The sequence below is a fragment of the Panthera leo genome, chromosome E2 (genome assembly GCF_018350215.1).
Source record: "Panthera leo isolate Ple1 chromosome E2, P.leo_Ple1_pat1.1, whole genome shotgun sequence".
In the NCBI taxonomy this organism is placed as follows: Eukaryota; Metazoa; Chordata; class Mammalia; order Carnivora; family Felidae; genus Panthera; species Panthera leo.
This window is the reverse complement of record NC_056693.1, coordinates 9,816,232-9,840,106: the sequence shown is the minus strand read 5'-3', so window position 1 is coordinate 9,840,106 and position 23,875 is coordinate 9,816,232. Positions and strand designations below refer to the sequence as shown.

The window sequence follows — 23,875 nt, the reverse complement described above, 5'->3', positions numbered from 1 at the left end:
GAAGCCCCAGGCGGCCACCCCTCCGGGCGAAGCGACGGAAGGGGTGCTCCCCTCCCTCACCTGTGAGCAAACCCCTTCTCTGGGGGAAAAAAAAAAATCAATGAAAGTCAGACTGGAGTTCCCCAAAGTGAGTTCCCAAGGGACAGCGGTCCTCCAGGGCGGCTCCCGGAGGACACGGGCTCAGCTGGCAAGGAAGTTTTGAAAAAACACGATTTGCTCCTTGGAGGTTCGGAGCAGCAAATTTAAAAGCCACGCAGCACGCAGACCGCTTCTTACCCTCCCGTGTCCCTCCAAGCTATCTGCCCACAGAGTCACTTACTCACTTGGCCCCTCTGAGCATCCCTGAGGACCGAAGGTCTAGCAGGATACGCTCGAGGAGATGGTAAGCTGGGGGTGACCCTTCCCCTGGAAGTCCAGCCAGAGTCTTTGCCTGACCGTAACAGTCCTCTAGGGAGCCAGCTACCTGGAACCCACCCCCAGCGAACAAACGAACGAACAAAATGACAGACGTCCCATCAGTAAAAAGTTGCTAGAAAGCAGCCAAATGTGTCTCCTGTACTTTCCACAATTTTAAATAAATAGAAGCATGTGTTCCATTTATAGCACGCTTCTAACCACACTGATGTATCGTAAGCATAAACCGGGGGGCGGGGGGCGGTCCTGCTCCAGGCTCCCAACAGCCCGACCCTGGACAGTCTGATCCACGTGGTACATGGGGTGTGTGTCTCCGGTCGATGATACCGCCCTTCGCCAAGTGCTGACCCTTGGCCTCCCGCCCAGGGAAGCTGCATAGGGGGAGTCAGGAGACCCAATTTCTAGCCCCAACTGTAGGTAAGGAGCATCGATACAAATGCAAGGGCTTGTCATCACCCACTGGCAAGTCTCTCTGTTTGAAAAAAAAAAAAAAAGTCTGTCAGGGGCACCTGGGGGGCTCAGTCAGTTGAGCGTCCGACTGTGGCTCAGGTCACGATCTCACGGTTCTGGGTTCAAGCCCCGCATCGGGCTCTGTGCTGTCAGCTCGGAGCCTGGAGCCTGCTTCGGATTCTGTGTCTCCCTCTCTCTCTCTGCCCCTCCCCCCCTTGTGCTCCGTCTCACTCTCTCTCAAAAATAAATAAAAATTAAAAAAAAAAAAAAAAGAAAAAAAGTCTCTCTTTCCTGCCTCACTAGCAAGAAGAGCTCATCACTTCCAAGATATTAAGAACAAAGGGAATTCTGGCTAAGTCTTACAATGGGCTTTATTATTTTTTTTAATCAGGAGTTTGTTTGTTTTTTTAAAAAGCATTAATGCTCCCCTGCCATATTCTGGAAACAGGCATTTCAGAATCTCTCATTCCCCCGTCATTCTAATGCACACTCCTCATGAGACACGGATCTGTTCTCCTTGGATGCCTACGAGGGACTCCCAACATTTCTCTATAAAAGTGAGCCCAATTTCCTACATGACAAAACTGCCTTGGGAGCGAGCCGTTACAGGTCTGGAAACCACGAGGGTCCCGTCTGCAAACTGTGGCAGCGATTTCCTCACTGGTGTGACCCTGGGGGCTGGGAAGAGCCACCCGTCCTGGGCGGAGCTGGCCCCGTGTGAGAAGGGGAGGCGCGTCCCTGTGTCCCTGGGCAGGTCGCAGACATCTATCCGGGCAGCAGGAGGGGAAGCCGGCCCAGGGCAGGTGTGAAGGCCACCCAGGAGCCCGCCCGCTGCCCCCGCCCCCAGCCCCATCGACCACACTCCTACATACAGGTGGTCCTGGCGCTTAAAGGCCTTGCCGCAGATTTTGCAGACGTGTTTCCTCTCCTGGCTGTGCGTCAGGTAGTGCTTGCTAAGGGAGCTGGCGCTACTGAACACCTTCCCGCAGAGGCTGCAGTCCAGAAGCGGGTTCTGAGGGGAAGTGTGCTGCCGCTTTCCTTTCCTCGCGCTCCCCGAGGCGGCCCTGCCTCCTTCGTCAGCCTCTTTAGGCACCCTAAGAGCGCCTGGCCCCAGGTCTAAACAGAGGGAGAGAGCACAGGTTAGACATCTGGGGAAATCAAAGAGCAGGGCGAAATCAGCTCTCAGTGAGTGTCAGGGCCACGGCGGACTTGGACAGAGGCTCCAGGACCGCGCCCTCCAACTTCAGCGGCTTTGCGCGCCGAGAAAACGATGAGAGAGAGAAAAGGGGCCCTGGCAGGGCCACCCCTGCAGGATGGCACTCGGTCCCGGCACCACACTCAGAGGGGCGGTGGTGGTCGGAAGCGCTTCTAGGACAAGGTGACCAACACGGGTTGGGCTTCGTGTCTAGACCATCCACGGCACCCTCGGAAGGACAAGCAGAAAGACATAATCCGAAACCTCAGAGAAGTATAAATGCTTTCTGCCAGTCAATTCCGCTTTGGGGATTTTAAAAGTCATTTTTTTAATTTTTTTTAACGTTTATTTATTTTTGAGACAGAGAAAGACAGAGCATGAACAAGGGAGGGGCAGAGAGAGAGGGAGACACAGAATCCAAAACAGGCTCCAGGCTCTGAGCTGTCAGCACAGAGCCCGACGCGGGGCTCGAACTCACGGACTGCGAGATCACGACCTGAGCCGAAGTCGGACGCTCAACTGACCAAGCCACCCAGGCGCCCCCGCTTTGGGGATTTTAAGGAAAGAAATACAGGAACGCCTGGGTGACTCGGGGGTTAAGCATCTGACTTCGGCTCAGGTCATGCCTGCTTTGGGTTAAGCCCCCCTTCTCTCTCTCTCTCCCCGCCCCCCCCCCCCCCCGCCTCTCCTGGGATGCTTTCTCTCTGCCCCTCACTCACTCGTGCCCTCTCTTTCTCTCTCTCTCTCAAAAAGAAAGAAAGAAAGAAATCTAGATTTGTACAAAGAGGCAGCCACAAAGCAGTTAATGGCAGCACTGTCTTTCCTGTTAGAAACAACCTACTACCTGATAAAAGCGCGTGCAAGTGATCGCGTTATGGTGTAAAGGATCTAAGACACAGCATTTAAGGTAAAACTTCTACAGTTTTATAAGTAAATAAATATCCGATGAAGTGACTACTCAGTGTGAAAACAGCAGCCCGTTACAAAACAGAGAAAGACCAATACATCTGAACAGAAAACCGACAGAGAGAACAGGCCAGACTGTAGGTTACGGGCTTTTACTCTCCTCTTCTTGGGCCTCTGAGTATGCCTCCGTGTTTTCTGCATTCCTTGGGTACAATGATGACAGGTACGTTTGCAACTCATTCGCGTGAGGAGCCGGAGGAGGGACTGGAAATGTTCACGCGGGAGAGGGGCAAGCCGTCAAGTATCCCAAGGGCCAGCGTGTGGGGAGGGAACTCGCTGCTTCTGTCTCGCTCCGACAGACAGAGATAGGTTTGGCTGACTAAAGAGAAGCTGGTTTCAAGTCACTGGAAACGCAGGGGCCGTGGCCGCAAGGACCCCGCGGGCTCCTGCCGCGTCCCGGCTCCCGGAACCCCCTGGCTGGCACTCGTGGACGCTCCACCATCGTCTGACTGTGGAAGATTTTCCTGCTGTTCACGCTGGTCTTCAAGATGGCCCAGACCACCTCGGGAGACGGTAGCTTCGAAATCGCCACTTCTCTAGTGTGCTGCAGAGCCGGGACCCCGGGCACCCAACAGCCCAGGGCAGCGGGCCCGCCTGGAGGACCCAGACGGCTGACCGCGGCCGGCCGAGGCTCAGCGTGACAGACACGGCAGGAGGGAGCCTGGACTGGCGTCTCCCACCTCTGTCCTGCCATAGACCGTTTGTCCCTCAACATGCCTGGTCTACTTCTCCTCGCGTAAGAAGTTACCGTGACAGGTGTTTGAATGAGCCCAACAGTTTAAATGTGGAGTAAGAGGACTCCCGTCAGAAAAGTCCTCCACCTTGCTAAGTTACCTTAAAAATGCTCAGTACGGGGCGCCTGCGTGGCTCAGTCGGTTGAGCATCCGACTCTTGGTTTCGGCTCGGGTCACGGTCTCGTGGTTTGTGGTTCGAGCTCTGCGTCAGGCTCTGGGCTGGCAGTGCGGAGCCTGCTTGGGTTCCGTCTCCCTCTGTCTCTGCCCCACCCCGCTCACTCTCTCTCTCTCAAAATAAATAAATAAGCTGAAAAAAATTTTTCAGTAAAATAAAATAAAAATGCTCATTAAAGCCAACTATTAAACTAGCACTGATTCAAAAACAATCACCAATGACACTGAAAATCGGGCAGAGTCACCGGCCCCGGGAAGCTGCCCGATCTTCTCAGAAGGTGGTGTAGCCAAGTGGGTTATCAAACGCTGTGTATTCTCTGATGGGCAAACCTACTTGGAGGGGTATGTCCAAAGAACTCACCTAAAAGGAAGCGCCCCATGTAAAAAGCTGTTCCCAGAAACACGAACAGCCTAACAAGCGAGACTGTGGTCCAACATCACGGTGGACTAAGTCAGGACAAGGGACTACCTTCTCGTGAAAAAGCAAATACGCTCAGTTTGAAAAACCTCAAATAGCCTCGTACACTTCACACACCTGCGCCAAACCATGTTTTTCTGAATGACTTCACTCGGGTTTTTAAAACCCGACGTGTGAGAGCCAGGCTGGGGATTCTTCCTGCTGTCAATTTTCTCTATTTCCCGTTGAAGAACCGTGTACTAGTTTTCTAGCTGAGAAGACAAACACCAGCGTATGTGTTTAGAGCGGCCTGAATTTCAGTCACAGAAGCATAAGGAGTTAGAATTTAATGCTCAGGGGACTCCTTTTTTTCACAAGTAAAAAGAAAAAACTCAAGCTTAAGGAAAATTAGGAAGAGTTGAACTGGAGTAATGACTTGTGACGTATTTTGCAGAGAGGGACACAGCCCCCCTCCCGCTCCCCCCGTGAAAATCTGGTGACAGTTCCAGCTCCTCTGCCCAGTGAAATGCACACATATTCGTGCTACCAGCGTTGTTCTGGTAGTTTCTGTGGCCGGGTTGAGAACCCTCATTACCGGGCCCCCACCCCCACCCCAGGCGTGGCCCAATGCCCGCAACGAGGTACACGTCTCAGGATTCTGGGATTTGCCCTCTAGCCTTCCAACGTGGTGACGAGGCGGGCCCCTTGTCTGCTGCATCCTGTGCGGAAAGGAGGGGGGGGGCTTCACAAGTTTTTCATTTTACCAAGTCTTCGGGATATTTCTTGCAATGCTTAGCCCGACTGACATGAACCCCTGTTCTGCAGGGCCATCTCAGAGGGGCCTTCTATGCATGAGGTGTGATGATAAATATCAAAGGCCGCCGGGGCGCCTGGATGCCTCAGTCGGTCGAGCGTCCGACTTCCGCTCAGGTCATGATCTCGTGGTCCATGGGTTCAAGCCCCGCGTCGGGCTCTGTGCTGACAGCTCCGAGCCTGGAGCCTGCTTCCGATTCTGTGTCTCCCTCTCTCTCTCTGCCCCTCCCCCCCCCCCGTCAAAAATAAATAAACATTAAAAAAATTTTTTTTTCTAAATATCAAAGACTGCTAGCTCAGACAGCTAGCTCATCTAAGCGAGTTACCCAAGAACCCTTGAAAAGAATTAACAAACACCAAATTTATCTTGTAGTGGAAGCCTCAAGGCAAGTCAAAAAGCCAAAAGAAAATTGCACCAAAGCTTCTAACTGTTCCATCAGTTACCCTTTCGCTCCCCCCCCCCCCCCCCGCAGAAGAGAGAGACTTGGAACCCGCATCAATGGGCTGCCTGAGATGAATTCTACCGATATTGATAAAAATAACAACGATCTGTCCCACGCTCTGCAGCCTATGCGATGCTTTTGCATTCATTTCCTCCCTTGCGTCTTAGTGCTGTTAGTCTGGCGGGGGGCGGGGGGGGAGGGGAGCAGAGCGGGCCTTCTGATGCCCTCCCGCTTCACGGATGAAGACATTGAGGCTGGGGAAGGTTAGACAACCAAGTGGTGGACGGACAGGATCCCAGGTCATCCTGGGAACATGAAAAGAGCCCCCGGGGATGTAATGGGTGGGAAAGTGTCCCGTAAACTCAGATGTCTACCCACACCACACACAAGATTAGGACATCCACGAACAGCCAAGTTTCTCGACATTATTCCTCAGGATCAGCGTTCGGTTTCCTTGACTAGGAAGTTGGGAACAATTCCCAAGTTAAAAAAAAAAAAAAAAGTGACTGTCCCCTGTTCACTATTCACCCGTGGAAGATAAAAGTTTTCTTATCCAATCCGTGCAGAATCAACCCTTAGCTGGCCACAGGAACGTTCCAACAGTCTTCTAGGCCCTCGGGCCCAGAGGGACAGCCTTACCTTGTAGGGACGCCTGAGATTCCGGGTCTGCATACTCTTCCAGCAGCTTCACAGAGTCACTGTCCTTCCCCGAGTACAGGGACAGGGTGTCTAAGTTGTCCTCCAGTGCCTCGCTGGGCATGTCAGGGGCTGGGAGGCTGGGGTCCAGGTCCAAACCACTCAGGCCGGCATAGAGCAGGTCTCGTGCACTGGGACCCAGATCCCGGTCGAGGGTGTCGCTGCAGTTGAGTCCCTGGCTCTCGGAAAACGAAGGGAGGTGCACCTCCGGAGGAAGGGCGTCCTCGTCCCCAAGGCTATACCGGTCCATGGCTCGTGACTGCCAGGTCTTGGCCAGGAGCTACTCTCCAGACAAGCAAGGCCGCGTAAGGAGTCACGGAGAGCTCTTGGTGATGTCTAATTCCTGAAAACGAACGAGGAGGAATCAAAATTATGAGGTGGCAATACAGCATGGCAGATAGAGCAATGACCCGGAATTCAAACAGACCTGCCTTTGGGTCTGTTCTCTGCCACTTAACAGCCATGTGAACTTGGGCGAGTCATTTAAGCTCCACGAGCCCCAGTTCCCTCATCTGTAAACTGGGCGTAAGAGTACCTCCGTCCTAAGGTTGTCGTAAGGAATAAACGAAGGGATGTCCGGCAACATGGTGGACTGAACTGACCTCTTTCTCCAGCCATAAGCATGAGACATATGACAAAAGATCATTTTTAATACACAGCCAGGCGCAAGAGACAGGTAAAACGCCATGTGCCAGCAACAATGAGAAAACGCAAAGAAAACTCGCGTAAGTTCAGGTTGGCCTGAGGGGAAAAGCAGACTCAGGTACCGAATCGGTTGTCCAGCGTGGTGGCAACTAGTCACACATGGCTGCGAAGACTTGAAATGCGACTGGCCCAGACTAAGACACGCTGTGAGTCTCACACCCACACTGGATTTGGATGACTTGGTACAAAAAAAAAAAAAAAAAAATGTAAGTTTAGTATGTTTCTAAATTACTACACGTTGAAATGATAATATTTTGGATACAGTGGGTCAAGCATGTTATTAAAATTACTGTCACCTTCGTCTTCTTAGTTCCTCAGTGTGGCTACCAGAAAACTTGAAATTCTATATATGGCTCATATTTATATTCCTATTAAAGTGCATTACCCTGGAGGCTGGGACCTGGGGTCGTAACAGACACATGAGAAAAGAAAACAGGGCCCTGAGCTTACGGGCAGTGGAGACCTGGGCCCCTGGAAGAGCCAGGCCATCCACGGGAAAACTAAACAAAGAAAAAGAAAAAACTCTTGCCCCCAAGCCTTAGAGATGAACCCCAAGAATTGGGAAGAAAACGGAGCCGTGAGAGACAACAGAACCCAGCCTGAGAAAAGGGTAAGTCAGCGCGGGACAGAACAACCAGTTTTAAAAAGAAACAAATGAAACGTCCATGAAAGACATTGAAGTTAAAAGCGCACTGGAGGGGCGCCTGGGTGGCGCAGCCGGTTAAGCGTCCGACTTCAGCCAGGTCACGATCTCGCGGTCTGTGAGTTCGAGCCCCCGCGTCGGGCTCTGGGCTGATGGCTCGGAGCCTGGAGCCTGTTTCCGATTCTGTGTCTCCCTCTCTCTCTGCCCCTCCCCCGTTCATGCTCTGTCTCTCTCTGTCCCAAAAATAAATAAAAAACGTTGGAAAAAAAAAAAAAGCGCACTGGAAAGGCTACAGAGAGCAATCTGGGGAAATCCCCCCAGGATTCAGCACAGAGAGATACAGAAATGGAAGCTATGAACAGGGAACTGACAGAGCACAGATGGAGAAGCAAATGCAAAAACCTAGCGATGTCCAATAGGAATCCCAAAAGGGAAGAGGAGAGAATACGGGAAACGAGTATCTTTTTTTTTTTTTTTTTTTTTTTTAAGGATTTTACTTTTAAATAATCTCTACACCCAATGGGGGACTCGAACTCATAACCCCAAGATCAAGAGTCCCACATTCTTCCAACTGAGCCAGCCAGCCAGGCTCCCTGCGAGACACGGCATCTTGAAGAGATAATGGTAGAGGAGCTTCCAGAATCACAGGGACACAGGATCCCAGACTTCAAGATCCTAATTCTTTTTTTTTTTAATTTTTTAATGTTTTATTTATTTTTGAGAGACAGAGCTTGAGCGGCGGAGAGGCAGAAAGAGAGAGGGAGACACAGAATCCGAAGCAGGCTCCAGCCTCTGAGCTGTCAGCACAGAGCCCGACGCGGGGCTTGAACTCACGGACCGCGAGATCATGACCTGAGCCGAAGGTGGACACTCAACCGACCGAGCCACCCAGGCACCCCTAAAGATCACAGTTCTTGAAGATACGTGGTTAATGGCCAAGCACTGCCAGGCGGAGCAGGAAGAGTAAAAATGAATTTACTCCCCAACACACAGCAGCCGAACCGCAGACCACTGAAGACAGAGAGAAAATGCTAAAAACTACCAGAAGGAAGAGGCAGACAGTCTACAAAGGGGGATGATGACTAGCCTGATGGAAGACTTCTCAGAGGAGGCTAGGAGACAAGGAATGACACCGCCAGCAGACGAAGGAAGGGTGAGAGCCGGCACAGAACTCAACACCCAGGAAAACTAGTTTTCAAGCGGGAGCAACACAGACTTTTCCCGGCAAGGCACTGCTCATAGACCTTGGCTCAACGACGAATACAGGCTTTGAAACGTTTGCAAAAGACAACGATTTACTTTGTACTTTAAGTATGTACACTAAGAAAAAAAAAATCTAAGCATAACTACCAAAAGAAAAAGAATAAACTATGTAACATCTCAACAACTGGAATTTACCCCACTCAAAAAGAGACAAAAAAATAAAAAAGACTCAAGTTACTAAAATAGAATTCAGAACAAAAATAGAAAGGATTATAAAAGATTACTATGTCAACAAATTAGGTAAGTTAGAGAAAAATGGACAAATTCCTAAAAGACACAAATTACCAAACTGAGTCAAGAGGAAACAGACTATCTGCATAGCCCTATGACAAATAAAAAGATTGAGTTAGTCATTTAATAACTTCCCACCCATACTACCACAGAAACAATGAAAAAGTCAACTTTACTGGAACACTGGAAAGTAGTCAAAAGTTTACAGCAACCAAAGGAACCCTTAGCAAGTCAAAGGTGAATGAAACCTGGTAGGAGGGCCCTGTGGCATTTGAACCGACTCCTGTCCTATCCCCCATTCCCCGGCTCAGCAGTGATTTTGAAGGCACGTTCTGGTGTGGGCTCCTGGTGCAGAAGGGGGCAGAGATGACGTTGTTGTCAAACAGCTGAGGTTGTCTGTCTTGACCTGTCAGATGGCTCCTGAAGGGCTAACACAAAGGTCTTGCCTTGATTTTGCCTAACTTGGAACTTTCTGAGAGCAGAGAACAGCCACGGGGATGGCATTTGTTAAAAACATCAAAGGCAATATGGTATGGAAACTGATATAACAGTGTGTGTTAATTATACTTCAATAAAAAGATACCCAACAATAGAAAAATTAGGGGCGCCTGGGTGGCTCAGTCAGTTAAGCGTCTAATCTCAGCTCCGGTCATGATGTCACGGGTCGTGGGTTGAAGCCCACGTCGGGCTCTGTGCTGACAGCTCGGAGCCTGGAGCCTGGAGCCTGGAGCCTGCTTCGGAGTCTCTGTCTGCCTCTCGCTCTCTCTGCCCCTCCCCCGCTCGTGCCCACACACTCTCTCTCTCAAAAAAAACTAAACCTTAAAAAAATAAAAATAGAAATAGAAAACAAAGGCAATGAACCAGGTGCTACAACCCCAGAGCAAAGGATATTAATTGGGGCCAACAGACATGTCACTGAAAGCCGGGGAGGAAGAGCTGGACAGTGAGAGCGAGAGGCTTTGGAGAGAGTAAGGCCTTTGACAAGCTTCCATGCTGGCAGTTCCTTACAAAGCTACACATCAGCTCACCATCCAATCCGGCCATCATGCTCCTTGGTATCTATCCCCAGTGAGCTGGAAATTTATGTCCACACAAATGTTTATAGCAGTTTTATTCATAACTGCCAACAACTGGAAGCAACCACAACGTCCCTCAATGGGAGAATGGATAACCCAACTACGGTACCTGCGTACAATGGAAGGTTATCGGCGATAAAAAGCGAGGAGCTATCAAGCCCCAAGAGGACGTGGAGGAAACTTACATGTGTGTTGCTAAGTGAAAAAAGTTGGCCTGAAAACACTACAGATTTTGATCCAACCCTACGTCATTCTGGAAAAGGAAAAACTATAGAGACGCTAAAAGGTTGGAGGCTGCCAGGGCTCCAGGGGAGGGAGGAGGGATGAATAGGTAACGCACAGGAGGGACTTGGAGGGGACTGAAACTATTCTGCATGATGCTGTCATGGTAGGCACGTGACATTTTGCATTAGCCAAAACCCACGAAACTACACAGCACAAAGAATGAATCCTAACGTAAACTGTGGACTCTAGGAAACCAACACTAAAATAAGATTTTAAAAATGAAAACCTTCCACATATTTGAAGGGATCTAGAAGACCACGTGCCCAGGGCAGGCACCTGCTCAGAAAACACTCGTGAAGGCTCTAAGCTCTCACCTCTGGCTGACCTTCGGTCTGTGAAAGCAGGAAGAAGGGGAAGGCAGAGGTGTAAACTCGTGCTGAGAACCAACAGGGTGTCCCAACACCCACCCAGAGCCCAACTGCGAAGACGAGGAGATATGTTTGGGTTCCAGGCATTTAAGGAACTCCCTGCCGAATCACTAGCTGACCGCAAACTTAACAGAACAGAGATTTCCCCTGACCGCACACGACAAAGAATACAGTCTACAAACAGAGTCTGCAAAAGTCACTATCCAAACATGACAACCCACAAGCAGAAACCACAAACTCTGGGGAAGGGGAAGGAGAACCGGATTCCGAGAGTCACTGCATTATAATACGCAAAAATGTCCATTTTCTCAACGAAAAATGACAAGGCAGGCAAACAAAGTACGGCTCAACGAGAGGGCCGACCGTTTCGTACAAACGATGGAATCAAACCACATGAGGCCTTTTGTGGCCGCTGCTTTCACTAAGAACCGTGTTTTCAAGGTTAATCCACGCTGCAGCACGCACCATTACTTCATTACTTTTTATGGACAAATAACATGTTGCCGTCTGCATATCGCACGTCTTCGTCATCCATTCATCTGTTGGTGATGCGCATTTGGCTTCTGTCCGGTTTGGGCTATTATGAGTAATTCTGCCCTCACCTAGACATTTAATAAACGCTTGATGACTCACTAATAATGTACCTAGATCCTAGAGTAACCGGAGTTTGGGCCTAGATTCCTAGGCTACTGGTTGCTACGGTTTTTAACCTTTCCACGTTGAAAGGGAACAGACCAGCTGTGCCCACAACATCTGCATTTCCCATTATGCATCTACCTGTGTGTCTGTGTGTCTGTAGCCAGCCTACTGGGGGGGGACTCAGACGTCGAACACAGGCCCACAATCCTGTACTACAACTCTGAGACCCAAGTGAGTCCTAGGGTTCAGAATTCGGGGTGAATCAACGCAAATGCCGTATTTTAAGTAACCTTCAGTGGGTCTGGGGCAGCAGCTGGTAAAAAAAATCATTGTTTCTGCACTGACACCTCTGACTATTCAGAGTAAACGGAATAAATACCGTGAGTTCAGGCTCGCCCATTAAGTGAGGTCTGCGACACCGTGGCACCGTTAGAGCTTTCTGGGTTTCTAAACCGCAAAGCAGGCAGTGTGGACCACAGAGACTTATGTTCTGAGGCACAATGAATTTCTCTGCCAGTTCTAAAGTTTCTCGTATGGTGCTGCGATAAACTGTCTGTGGTACTCCAAGGGGGAAAGAAGCCGTCGCTTTTTTTCATACTCTGATAATAAAAACCAGCTAATTCAATAGAAAGCGTTGTTTGAAAGGAATACGAAACAGTATTTTTTTTTAATTTTTTTAATGTTTATTTATTTTTGAGACAGAGTGAGACAGAGCATGAACGGGGGGGGGGGGGGGGACAGAGAGAGAGGGAGACACAGAATCGGAAGCAGGCTCCAGGCTCTGAGCCATCAGCCCAGAGCCCGACGCGGGGCTCGAACTCACGGACCGCGAGATCGTGACCTGAGCCGGAGTCGGACGCTTAACCGACTGAGCCACCCAGGCGCCCCATGGAATATGAAACAATATTTAATGAAATAAGATATTAAGCCCTTTCTCCTTCTCACGTATCACACCGAGAGCTTCCTGTGCGTCCATTCGCTCACTTCTCTCTACAATCCAGGGGTTGGTGCTCTATCATTTCCATTTTACGAAGAAGGAAATGGACTCTGAGATACTAAGTGATTTGTCACAAGTCACATGCCTAACAAGGAGTTGGGCCGGACTTTAAGCCCAGGTATTCGGACTTTAGAGCTCGTGTTTTTACCCGGTACACAATACTAACTTGCCATCAATGAAACCGTAGACTGCGCTGAACCAATCAATCTAGAAAGCACAGAAGGTGCTGGATGGGGGCAGAATTCCCCACATGCCAAATCACCTGCTTTCCAACACACGCCCGTGGTCCACAGAAAAAATTGGTCTCACTACCACTTCGGCCAGGCAAGCCCTGAGTCCAAAAGCCACGTTTTCACATGTACATCCTTTTCCAGTCAGTAAAGCAAACCCCCCTCCCCTCAGCCAATATTGAACTTGTTCTTGTTCTGCCAACAGATAAATTTGATTCGACAAGTTTTAGCACCTTCTATGTACAGAGCTGCCTGCTAATCCCCGTGGGGAGGGCTTGTGGTCCCCTGGAACCTTGCAGACATTCCCCATTCTTTCCAAGAATTTTATAATTTTGTGTTTTCATTTGGGGAATGACCCAAAAGAAGAAAACCAGTCTACGCGGATTACTGGTTTACTACCTTATAATACAGTACTAGCGTTTGGTTTCAATGCCCGGGGTATGATTATAATTGCACTAACGCCAAAAAGGACGATTTTAATTGCCACGGGCTAACGAGAAGAGGATAGACGTGGATTCCGCTCGTGTTTATGCCTTTGGGGTCACCTCAAAGCCAACAGACATCGTGGTACAGACGGAGGCCTTGCTGCAGTTCAAACCGAGGAAAAGGGACGGGAGAGCTGAGCCGTCTCAGGGTCTGCTAAACCCACAGGGGCCCAGGGCAACCGTTGGTTTCAAGGAAGCTATTAGGTTTCAGCAAAATGGCACCTCTCCCATTAAACTAACATTTGTAATTGGAATCACATCGGTTTGGTTGCATTTGTTTACATTTAATTTGCAAATTGATTTTGGCTTTACGGCGGCGGCACAAAAACCGTAAGCTTGAGAAATATACGCCTTGCTTATTTGATCGTCATCGGTGCCTTGTTCAATGGTTTGAAAAACAATTTAAGCCAGCAGCAGGGATCCAAAGCAATTTTCAAGTTTTTCTTTTCCTAAAAAGGCGTGTCATTCCATGATGGGTAGGAGCAGGAGGAGACAGGGAGTCTCCTGTGAAATGCTACAGCCTCTCGGGAAATTAATCTGCCACAGGTTCTCGCCTGCAGCAACACGGACACCATCGGGTAAATGACATCTACTGCGGCACTGTTTGCATGGCAAGGAGGGAACAATCTAAACACTTATTGGTTCCCCGAAAGGTTTATTTAGCCGGTAGTTAATCTGAGTATTTTCTACTGGTTATCAAGTCGAAAAATCTGTCCGACTTCTTTTGGATAGGGCGTCGCCGTCCAAAAGAATTTTCTGTGCTGAGGGAAATGTTCTAAGTCTGCACTGTCCAACGACAGCCCCTAGCCACGAAGCGGCTAATGAGCGCCTAGAGAATGCAGGATGAGCAACTGAGGCACGAAATTATTTATTTTGCTTCCATTTCGTTAAATTGAAATGAGCATAGTTACAAGTGCCTAGCAGCTACCAACCCCACTGGAACTCGCTGCAGATCTCGAGGTTTCTCATTGAAGTAAGGCTTTCTTTCAACTTCTATTGAAAAATCTCAAGGGGCGCCTGGGTGGCTCAGCAGGTTAAGCGCCGACATGGGCTCAGGTCACGATGTCACGGTTTGTGCGTTCAAGCCCTGGGTCGGGCTCTGCTCTGATGGCACAGCCTGCTTGAGATGCTCCCTCTCTCTCTGCCCCTCCCCTGCTCGCACTCTCTTTGTCTCTCTCTCAAGAAACAAAATCGCTCACATCCTCCCACCTCAGTCATTTACATCCCCTGGTCTATATGCCCTGGAGACCTCTTTCTTTATGACCCTGATTTATGCAACTTCTCTTTGCTCCGCTTTACCAAATGAAACCGTTCAAAAGCCTAAACGGCTCCTTCCAGCATGACGAGTGTGAGATGATTTCTCCCTCCTTCCGAACTCCATGAGCGCTTGTCTGGCATTCCACTTAATACTTACCCCACATGGCCCCGGAATTTAATTATCTTTCAAGTTCTTCTATTTTCCCCAGACTGCAAGCTCTGGGATGGCTGTGCCTCTGCCTTCTGTGTGAACACTTCTCACAGCATCTTGCCTGGCACAGAACTAACTCTGATCAAAGAAAGCTCTCAGCATCCCTTTCACTGGTGAGTGACAAGATTCCACTGTGGGCCTTTTTTTCTTTTCTCCCCCCCCCCCCCCCCCCCAAGCACCACATTCTCCTTTCCCTCTCTGCATGAATGTTAGCGGGGAGAGAGGGATCACGTCTGAGTTAAGATCAGACCGTTGGAAGCCGGGAAATAAGAGAGACTGAGACCCAGCTATGCAAATTCTTTCCTCGTTTTCCCACTCCAGACATTATCTGAACTGTAGGCCTGTTCTGTTTGGCCTGCACGGTGTTGTTCAAAATTGGGTCAGTCACCGGGGCGCCTGGGTGGCTCAGTCGGTTGAACGACCGACCTCCGCTCAGGTCACGATCTCGCAGTTTTTGGGTTCAAGTCCCACGTTTAGCTCTGTGCTGACAGCTCAGAGCCTGGAGCCTGCTTCGGATTCTGTGTCTCTCTCTGTCCCTCCCTGGCTCCTGCTCTCTGTCTCTCTCTCAAAAATAAATAAATAAACATTTAAAAAAAATTGGGTCACCAACATTTTTCTTAATGGGGAGATTTCAACCAAGTATATTAATTTCTGGCTTCTCTTGAAAATTATTAAGATTTTGCATTTCCTGATGGCTATCAAAAGAGAGAGGTGAGGGACGACTGCCGTCTCTGGAGAGAGCCATGGCCCTCCAGCTCCTCGGCCTCACTTTCTTCCTGCCTCACCCCTGTAATAATTATCATTATAGTAACAACAGCAGCAAACACTTATGGAGGCTCTAGCATATGCCAGGCACAACTGAAATCACTTACGGATCATACAATTCCCACAACAACAACTTGCCCAAAATCAAGGTTAGAATTCAACCCTGGGGGTAGTCTGACCTCAAAGCCCTCACCTACGACCACACTTGAGACCGGGATTCCTGGTCTCTCGCTCATTAAAAGAGTAGATTTAAAGCTTACGTACGATACGTAAGAGAACGAAACGTGGAAGAATCAAGACGGCTAGGACTATGCTTTCCAGGAAATTTTCTTACATAGAATTAACTGAGGGAGGAAAAGAGACATTAAAGTTTCTCATTCCAAAAGCTGATCCCAGCGTAAAATGCAAATAAGCCTTAACATCTACAACAGCGGGGGCGCCTGGGTGGCTCAGTCGGTTAAGTGTCTGACTTTGGTTCGGGTCATGATCTCACGGGGTTCATGGTTCTGTGCTGACAGGTCAGAGCCTAGAACCTGCTTCGGATTCTGTGTCTCTCTCTCTCTCTCTCTCTCTCTCTCTGCCCCTCCCCCACGCACCCTCTGTCTCTCTCCCTCCCTCTCAAAAATAAACATTAAAAAAAAAACGTAAAAAAACCACATCTACAACAGCCTTTTTCAAAGTGAGGTGGATGGGGGTGGGGAACCCTGGGGTCCTCAGGAATCTTTCAGGGAGTCTTCGAGGTCCAAACTATCTTCATAATAATATTCAGACATTATCTGCCTTTTTAATTCTCGGTGAAACCCTCCGGAGGCTACAGGATATATTTGCAGAGGCTGAATGCAGAAGCAGATACATGAGATTCCAGATGACTCGAAAAAGGTAAAACAATGCCTACTATCCTCACTAAATCTTGTTTTCTGAAATGCAGTCTTTAAAAAGTCAATTTTGTTAATATGTAAGGAGTTTACTACTGTTACTTTTAAACGAGTATTTTTAAAGTTTGACTTCTTTTTTTTAACTTTTTAATGTTTATTTACTTTGGGGAGAGAGAGAGACAGAGCACAAGTGGGGGAAGGGCAGAGAGAGAGGGAGACACAGAACCCGAAGCGGGCTCCAGGCTCTGAGCCGGCAGCCCAGAGCCCGACGCGGGGCTCGAACTCACAAACCGTGAGATCATGACCTGAGCCGAAGTCGGCCGCTTAACCGACCGAGCCACCCAGGCGCCACTGAGGCTTATTTGACTTACAATACAGCAAAATGTCAGCATATATAGTTCACGTGCACCAACTCTTGAGTCTTCAATGATTTTACAAGATCAAAAAGTCTGAGAACTGTGGCTCTCAGGAGGAAGAAAAGTCTTGCAGGTACACACATACCCACGCGGGTGTGCATCTGTGCGTGTGTGTCTAACACAGGAAGGAACCCTGAATCAAACAGTCCAAACTGGTGGCCAGCCACCATGTTTTAGAAGCCCTCCGTGCTGTCTTTGAATACCGATTAAATTCACTGTCGCCATTTAAAGATCAGAAAGTTTCACACAGGTCAGTGTTCTGGTCTCATCTCAAAAAACAAACAAACAAACAAACAAACAAACAAACAAACTTCCACTTGGTCATTTCCACCGACAGGGATCCCTCACTCAGAGGGGGCCCACGATCTTTGGTTCACCTGCAGGCCTTTACCTGCCTGTTCCCTGGAGGTATCTGAGTTGCTACCCTGAACCAGGAGGAGGGAAAAAGCATTTTTGCAATAAACAATGAAACCTAGATCAATCTAATAAATGTCTGCCTTCCTCCAGAGACGTCAACAGGCACAACAAGTAACCTTTTCCTCATCTGACTTCCCAAAGCAGCAACTTGTAATGGTTTCCCTGTGGGTGCAGAGACTCTTGGATCAATTCGAAACCCTTCTGAGAAAGAAGGGAATCCATCTGACAAAGTAGGTCTCTTTGGAACAAGGGCAAAAGGGAAAAGACTCACCAGAAGAGCAAAGGAGTGACTCTACAGGGAACAGGAAGGCCCGGTCCAGGCCCCGCAGGGAGGGGATTCAGATGACCGTCAGAGCACTGGATATTTCCTCCTGGAACTCTGAGTAGTAAATTCAGGACACTCATCCAACTTCTTTTGCCCTGGAAGCAGGGGGTGGAAAGGAAGGGGCATTCAGATGTTGGGTCCCCAAAGAAGCAAGCACACAGGCGTAAAGTTGGGCAAGATGGGCAATTTTTGGAAGGAGGAAGAAAGCAATACTAAACCGGGGAGATCTAGATGGGAAAGGGGCTTTTGTTTTAAGGGAAAGTTAATTTTTCTTCCTTGCCTTATTTTCTGTCCTCGGGAAGGGACCTGGAGGGTTTTGCTGGGAAAAGCCTAACTGGGGTAGAACTGGGGATGAAAAGGGATTTTTGCCGGAGAGTTGGGAAAGAGGGTTGGAAAAACAAATTATCAGGTGAAAGAGAAACTGGCAGAACTGAGTTGGTTTGTTATCAGTGGAAAGATACTACAAAAGGGGGGGGGGCTCTTGGTGGGAAGAAACAATTTTTGCTGGAAAGTTACCCTGGATGGAGGAAAAACTGGGGGAAAAATATACAATACATGTATTTTATAATACATATATAGAGAGAGATTTTCTTGCTAGAGGAAGTTCCTAAAAGGACGGCGAGGGGTATAAATCAAAGAAGAGAGGAAAGATTTTTGGGTTTTGCTGGGAGATCCTAAAAAAAAAAAACGTCAATCTGGGTCCCCTCCTCCAGAGGCAAGGGGATTTTTAGCAGGAGGCCTGGAAGCGAGGGCGAATGCAAGGCCGCGGTGCAGAAAGCGCGGAGAGACCGGGTAGGGCCCGAGGCACGAGCTGGGGAGCTGCCAGGGGGCAGTTGGGGCCTGGGGGGCGGGGGAGGAAAAAACGAGGGGATGCAGCGGGCCGGGGGCCCCTGAGGAGAGTATTCTCCAAGGGGGAAGCGGTGGCGGGGGTGCAGCGGGGCCGGGAGCTGTTGGGATGCAGAAGGTGCGTGCGTGATGCGGGGTGAGGGGCGCCCGCCGCGCCTGCTGCGGGCCCTCGAAAGGGAGAGGGGCCCCCTAAAAAACAAACATATACACAAATTAGATTTTAAAAGGGGGTAGGGGTTGAAAAGTGAGGAGGGGCAGGGAGGGGGGGGTAGGGAGGAAAGGGAGGGGGCAGGGGCAGCAGCAACCGGGTTTTACCCGCCCCCGGGGGCTCGCGCGCCGGCCTCGCGCCTCGCGGGCCTCCCAGCGGCCCCCTGCCTCCCTCGCGCCGCCCGCCGGCCCGGCGCGCACGCGCAGCCGGGACCGCCCCCGGTGCGGCCCGCTGACCCGCGGGCGCGGGCGCGCGGGCGTGGCTGCGGGTCGCTTCGCGACGCCCAGGGCCGCCTCGCGCGCGCCTCGCGCCGCCCGGGCTCCCGGCGCGTGCCGCCCGGCGGCGAAGTCGCGGCGGCTATTCGGCCTCCGCTGAGGGGCGGGGCCACGCACGGGGGGGCGGGGCCTGGCGCGGTCAAGGGACCCGCGGCGGGCGGGAGAGGAGGCGGTTGGTCGCCATTTTGCGAGGCGGGCCGTTGAGGGCGGGAGGGCGTGAAGGCGGAGCCCGGGAAGGGGCCGCGGGGGGAGGGGCCGGCCCCCCAGTAGCCGCTTACAGAGGCCGAGAGCCCCGCGGCCCCGGCCATTGTCCCCGGAGGGCGGCGTTAGAACGCGGCGGCGGGGGACTCCCGGCTCCCTGGGGCCCCTCCGAGCTTCGGTGTCCCGCGATGGGTGCTGCGAGAGCGGGGCCCGCCCTGGCAGGGTCGTGGGGCCCAGCGAGGCAGCCCCGCGAGTCCCCGAGGCCGCCGAGGTGCGCGCGGAAGCCACGGGGAGCTGCCCCTCCGGGGCTTCGGAAGGTGCGGGGCTGCCCTTCCTTGTGTTGGCGCCGAGCCGTCTGTGGGTCTGGCTCCGTGCCGAGCCGCGTGGATGGAGGAACGGAGACGGGAGGAGAGCGGTGGCCCAGGGTGCTGACTGTTCAAGGCGTTTGGACCCCGGAACGACGGAGCCGGGGAGGTCTTATCTTAGAAAGTGAGCGCTGAACGTCTGTGGAGACAGAGAGTAGCTGCGCGGTGCCTGGGGGTGGGGAGGGGGCACGACTGTGCATGAGCACGAGCGGGGTGTGATTGGGGTGATGGAAAGATTCAGCAAGTCGAGTTACAGCGATGGTTGCGCAAGGTGGCGAATTCACTAAAAATCTTTGGCTTGAACGCTTACGGCGAGTGACTTCCGTGTAAATTACCTCAGTAAAGCTTTGTTGATTTTAGAAATTGGTCCCTGGGGTAGACAGAACAGAGAGGAGGAGAAAAAGACTGGCATTCTATTTCTGGATTCCTTCACGCAGCCAGTATTTATTGAGCCTCTGGTGTGTTCTGAGATAACCGCGGTGTCTGAGTCAAACATCCCCGCTGTAACTTACCTCCTGCAGGAGCGCTGTCCAAATGACCCAGAATACAAAAATGCGAAATGAACTTTAACAATACAAGTTAGCCCCAAATGTTGTTTCAACGTGGAATGAATACCAAAATACAAAGATTTTAGTGGTGAGATAAGTTACTTTTTTGGGGTGGAGGGGGGGGGGAAACTCTTGAAAGAAGTCTGGACCCCTCAATCCACATCAGCCATGTTTCAAGGGCAGCCACAGGCAGCTAGGGGGTCCGGTACTGAACAGCATACCTCCCGTGGGGGACAGGCAAATCCGTTTAGAATGCGACGTGGTTATACTTGAAGGAAAAAAATTAAGGAAAGAGGATAGGAAGGGTCAGAGGATACTGGGCAATACGGGCCGGTGAAGGTGTCGCTGGTGAACTTACCCTGAGCAAAGACCAGAAGGAAATGAGGAAGGGATCTATAAGAATATCTGGGGGAAGAGCCAAGTGCAAGGGCCCTGAGACAGGAAGGATGTAGATCCATTTGAAGAAAAGCAGAGACTGGTGTGGACGGATCTGGGCGAATAAAGGGAACTGTAAACTAGGGCCAGATCATGTAGAACCGTGTAAGTTATGCGAAGACAGGAATTAAACACCTGCTTTCAAATTAGGAGAGATTTTTTTTCCATCTATTTAGCAAACATTAAAAAATACTGAGTTTCAGCAGTGTGATCTCTCCCCTTGATGGGGGAGATAAGAACCCCGGCCACAGGGTGCGTGAGAGTTTAAACAACAGCATTTAAACTCCAGAATACGTTGGTATCTTCCCGTCCTTTGACAAACACCGAACGCTTCACGGACAAAGAAGAGACTTGTAACGTATAACACAAAGAATTAGCATTCACAAATTATTTTCAAGGACTGCAAATTAAAGCAGCGGCCCGATTAAAAAATGAATAAAAGATATGAAGAGACGCTTCACCCCAGAGGAAACCTATGTAAACAGGCCTAACCACAATAACAAGGGAATGCAAATTACAACCACAGATGTCGTGTCATGTCACCCAGCAGGGCAAAGTTTTTAATTTTTCTATCCGGTGGAGCAAGGGGAACCCCTACAATCCCGGTGAGTGGTGCACTCACATTGGAGAACGCATTTGACTTCTTGAATACAATTGAAGATGTAATGTATCCCCTGTCCCGGCAAAGCCAAGGATTCACCGTAGAGAAACTTACTCGTTTACACAACAAGATGTGTACGGGAATAGTCCTGAGCAGCGATGCCTTCACAGCCCCCCATAAGCCTGGATTAGATGATCCTAGAAGAGAAAAAGGACGCCAGTGGAAAAACTACGGAAATGCCAACAAAGACTGGGATTTAGTTAGTAGTAGCGTATCAATGTTGATGTCACGGTTTTGACAAAGGTGCTGTGATGATGTAAGATGCTGACGTCAGAGAAAACTGGGTGGGGGGTATATGGAGGTTGTATATCCTTCCAACTCTCCCGTAAATCTAGGATCATTATCTACAGGATACTGGATAAATTACGATCTATTTGCTCGGTGGAATATTCTACAGCTGTAAAAATCAGTCAATTTCAGTTGCAATAGTACAGATGTGTTTTCATTTACTTCAAAACAGGCAGAACAAAACAATATACAGTTGGGGGACACAAACATATTGTAGATTTTTTTTTTAATGAGGGCAAGGTAAACACAAAGTTTAGCCAAGTAGGAGGGGAGGGAACGAGAAGGAGAAGGGTCCGCAAGGAAACCGTAGAGGAAATGGAATTTTTTCTTTCTTAAGTTGGGTGGTGGGACCACAGCTGCTCATTTTGTTCCTATTCTATGTATGTATATTTAAAAAAAATTTTTTTAACATTTATTTATTATTGAGAGACGGGGAGACATGGAATCTGAAGCAGGCCCCAGGCTCTGAGCTGTCAGCGCAGGGCTCGAACTCACAAACCGTGAGATCATGACCTGAGCCGAAGTCGGACGCTCAACCGACAGAGCCACCCAGGCGCCCCTGTATATGTTTATAGAGACATATGTTATAAATGTGTGTATTTGATTTTTAAGCATCTACTCCATATTAAAAACAAAAATTTTAAGAAAAATAAGAGTATAATTGGAGAAGCAAGCCCATAGGACTCTGAAACAATTCAGGTACTTCCGTCCCATCTCAAACCTTGAAAGCCTTCTGAGTGCTGTTCTCTGAGGGAGATACAAAAAAAGAAGAAGGAGGAGGAGGAAGAGGAGGAGGAGAAGGAGAAGGACAAGAGGGAGGGGGAGGAGGAAGAAGAAGAAAAAAGAAAGAAGAAGAAGAAAGAAGAAGAAGAAGAAAGAAGAAGAAGAAGAAGAAGAAAGAAGAAGGAAAAAGAGAAGAAAGAGAAGAAGCAGAAGAAGAAAGAAGAAGAAGAAAAGAAGAAGAAGAAGAAGAAGAAGAAGAAACAGAAGAAGAAGGAGAAGAAGAAGAAAGAAGAAGAAAGAAAAAGAAAGAGAAGAAGGAGAAAAAGAAGAAGAAAGATTAGAAGGAGAAGAAGAAAGAAGAAGAAGAAGAAGAAAGAGAAGAAGGAGAAGAAGAAGGAGAAGAAGAGGAAGAAGAAGAAGAAGAAGAAGAAGAAGAAGAAGAAGAAGAAGAAGAAGAAAGAAGGAGAAGAAGAAGAAGAGGAAGAAGAAGGAAGAAGGAGAAGAAGAAGAAAGAGAAGAAGGAGAAGAAGAAGAAAGATTAGAAGGAGAAGAAGAAAGAAGAAGAAGAAGAAAGAAGAAGAAGAAGAAGAAGAAGAAGAAGAAGAAGAAAGAAGAAGGAAAAAGAGAAGAAAGAGAAGAAGCAGAAGAAGAAAGAAGAAGAAGAAAAGAAGAGGAAGAAGAAACAGAAGAAGGAGAAGAAGAAGAAAGAAGAAGAAAGAAAAAGAAGGAGAAGAAAGAGAAGAAGGAGAAAAAGAAGAAGAAAGATTAGAAGAAGAAAGAAGAAGAAGAAAGAGAAGAAGGAGAAGAAGAAGGAGAAGAAGAGGAAGAAGAAGAAGAAGAAGAAGAAGAAGAAGAAGAAGAAGAAGAAGAAGAAGAAGAAGAAAGAAGGAGAAGAGGAAGAAGAAGGAAGAAGGAGAAGAAGAAGAAAGAGAAGAAGGAGAAGAAGAAGAAAGATTAGAAGGAGAAGAAGAAGAAGAAGAAGAAGAAGAAGAAGAGGAGGAAGAAGAAGAAAGAGAAGGAGAAGAAGAAGAAGAAAGAAGGAGAAGAAGAAGAAAGAGAAGAAGGAGAAGAAGAAGAAAGAAGAAGAAGGAGAAGAAGAAGAAGAGGAAGAAGAAGAAGAAGAAGAAGAAGAAGAAGAAGAAGAAGAAGAAAGAGAAGAAGAAGCAGAAGAAGGAGGAGAAGAAGAAGAAGAGGCGGGGTGCCTGGGTGGCTCGGTTGGTTGACATTCCGACTTCAGCATAGGTCAGGATCTCATGGTTCGGGAGTTCGAGCCCTGCATCAGGCTTGCTGCTGTCATCGTGGAGCCTACTTGGGGTCCTCTGTCCCCATCACTCTCTGCCCCTCCCCCACTTGTGCTATCTCAAAAAAACAAACATTAAAAAAAAAAAGGAAAATGAGACCCTGGTCTCAGGAAATGGTGGTCCAGTCAAAGAGGGGGATTTAAACCCTATAGGAACAGGGGTGCCTGTGTAGCTCAGTCAGTTAAGTGTCCAACGTCAGCTCCGGTCATGATCTCACGGTCAGAGCCTGGAGCCTGTGTCTCCCTCTCTCTCTGCCCCTCTCCTGCTAACTCTACTCTCTCTCTCCCTCTCTCTCGCTCTCAAAAATAAAATAAGCATTAAAAAAAAATTAAACCCTAGGAACAGTTTTAAAAGCATCCGTTCTTTTCATTAGTTGGCAAATATTAAGAAACACTGAGGCCGTCACTGTGCCCCACGCCTGAGCCAGGCAGACAAGTAGATCAGGAGACAGGGCCCTGGCCGTTGGGAATCTACTTACAGGAAGTAGGACTTAATTGCTAAATGATTCGAGAACAAGCCATTCCTACTTCCCTTAAGCACTGAGTATCTGCTTT

At 49.2% G+C, this 23,875-nt stretch overlaps 1 protein-coding gene across 4 annotated transcripts in view; it reads right to left on the bottom strand.

Annotated features, from left to right (window-relative positions):
- Positions 1-19,304, bottom strand: part of ZNF541 (zinc finger protein 541) — a 43,886-nt gene extending 24,582 nt beyond the window's left edge. For 3 of the 4 annotated variants that reach the window (XM_042919577.1, XM_042919579.1, XM_042919580.1), the window contains exons 1-4: positions 19,078-19,304; positions 17,417-17,565; positions 6,226-6,625; positions 1,737-1,980 (exon numbers count right to left, since the gene is read on the bottom strand). In XM_042919577.1, the coding sequence (XP_042775511.1) occupies positions 1,737-1,980; positions 6,226-6,532 (551 nt within the window). In that variant the 5' untranslated portion in view covers positions 6,533-6,625; positions 17,417-17,565; positions 19,078-19,304. Of the gene's footprint in view, positions 1-1,736; positions 1,981-6,225; positions 6,626-17,416; positions 17,566-18,631; positions 18,674-19,077 lie in introns of those variants that run through there. The other variant, XM_042919578.1, reaches the window with a different exon arrangement.
- Between the last annotated feature and the right edge of the window lie 4,571 nt (positions 19,305-23,875).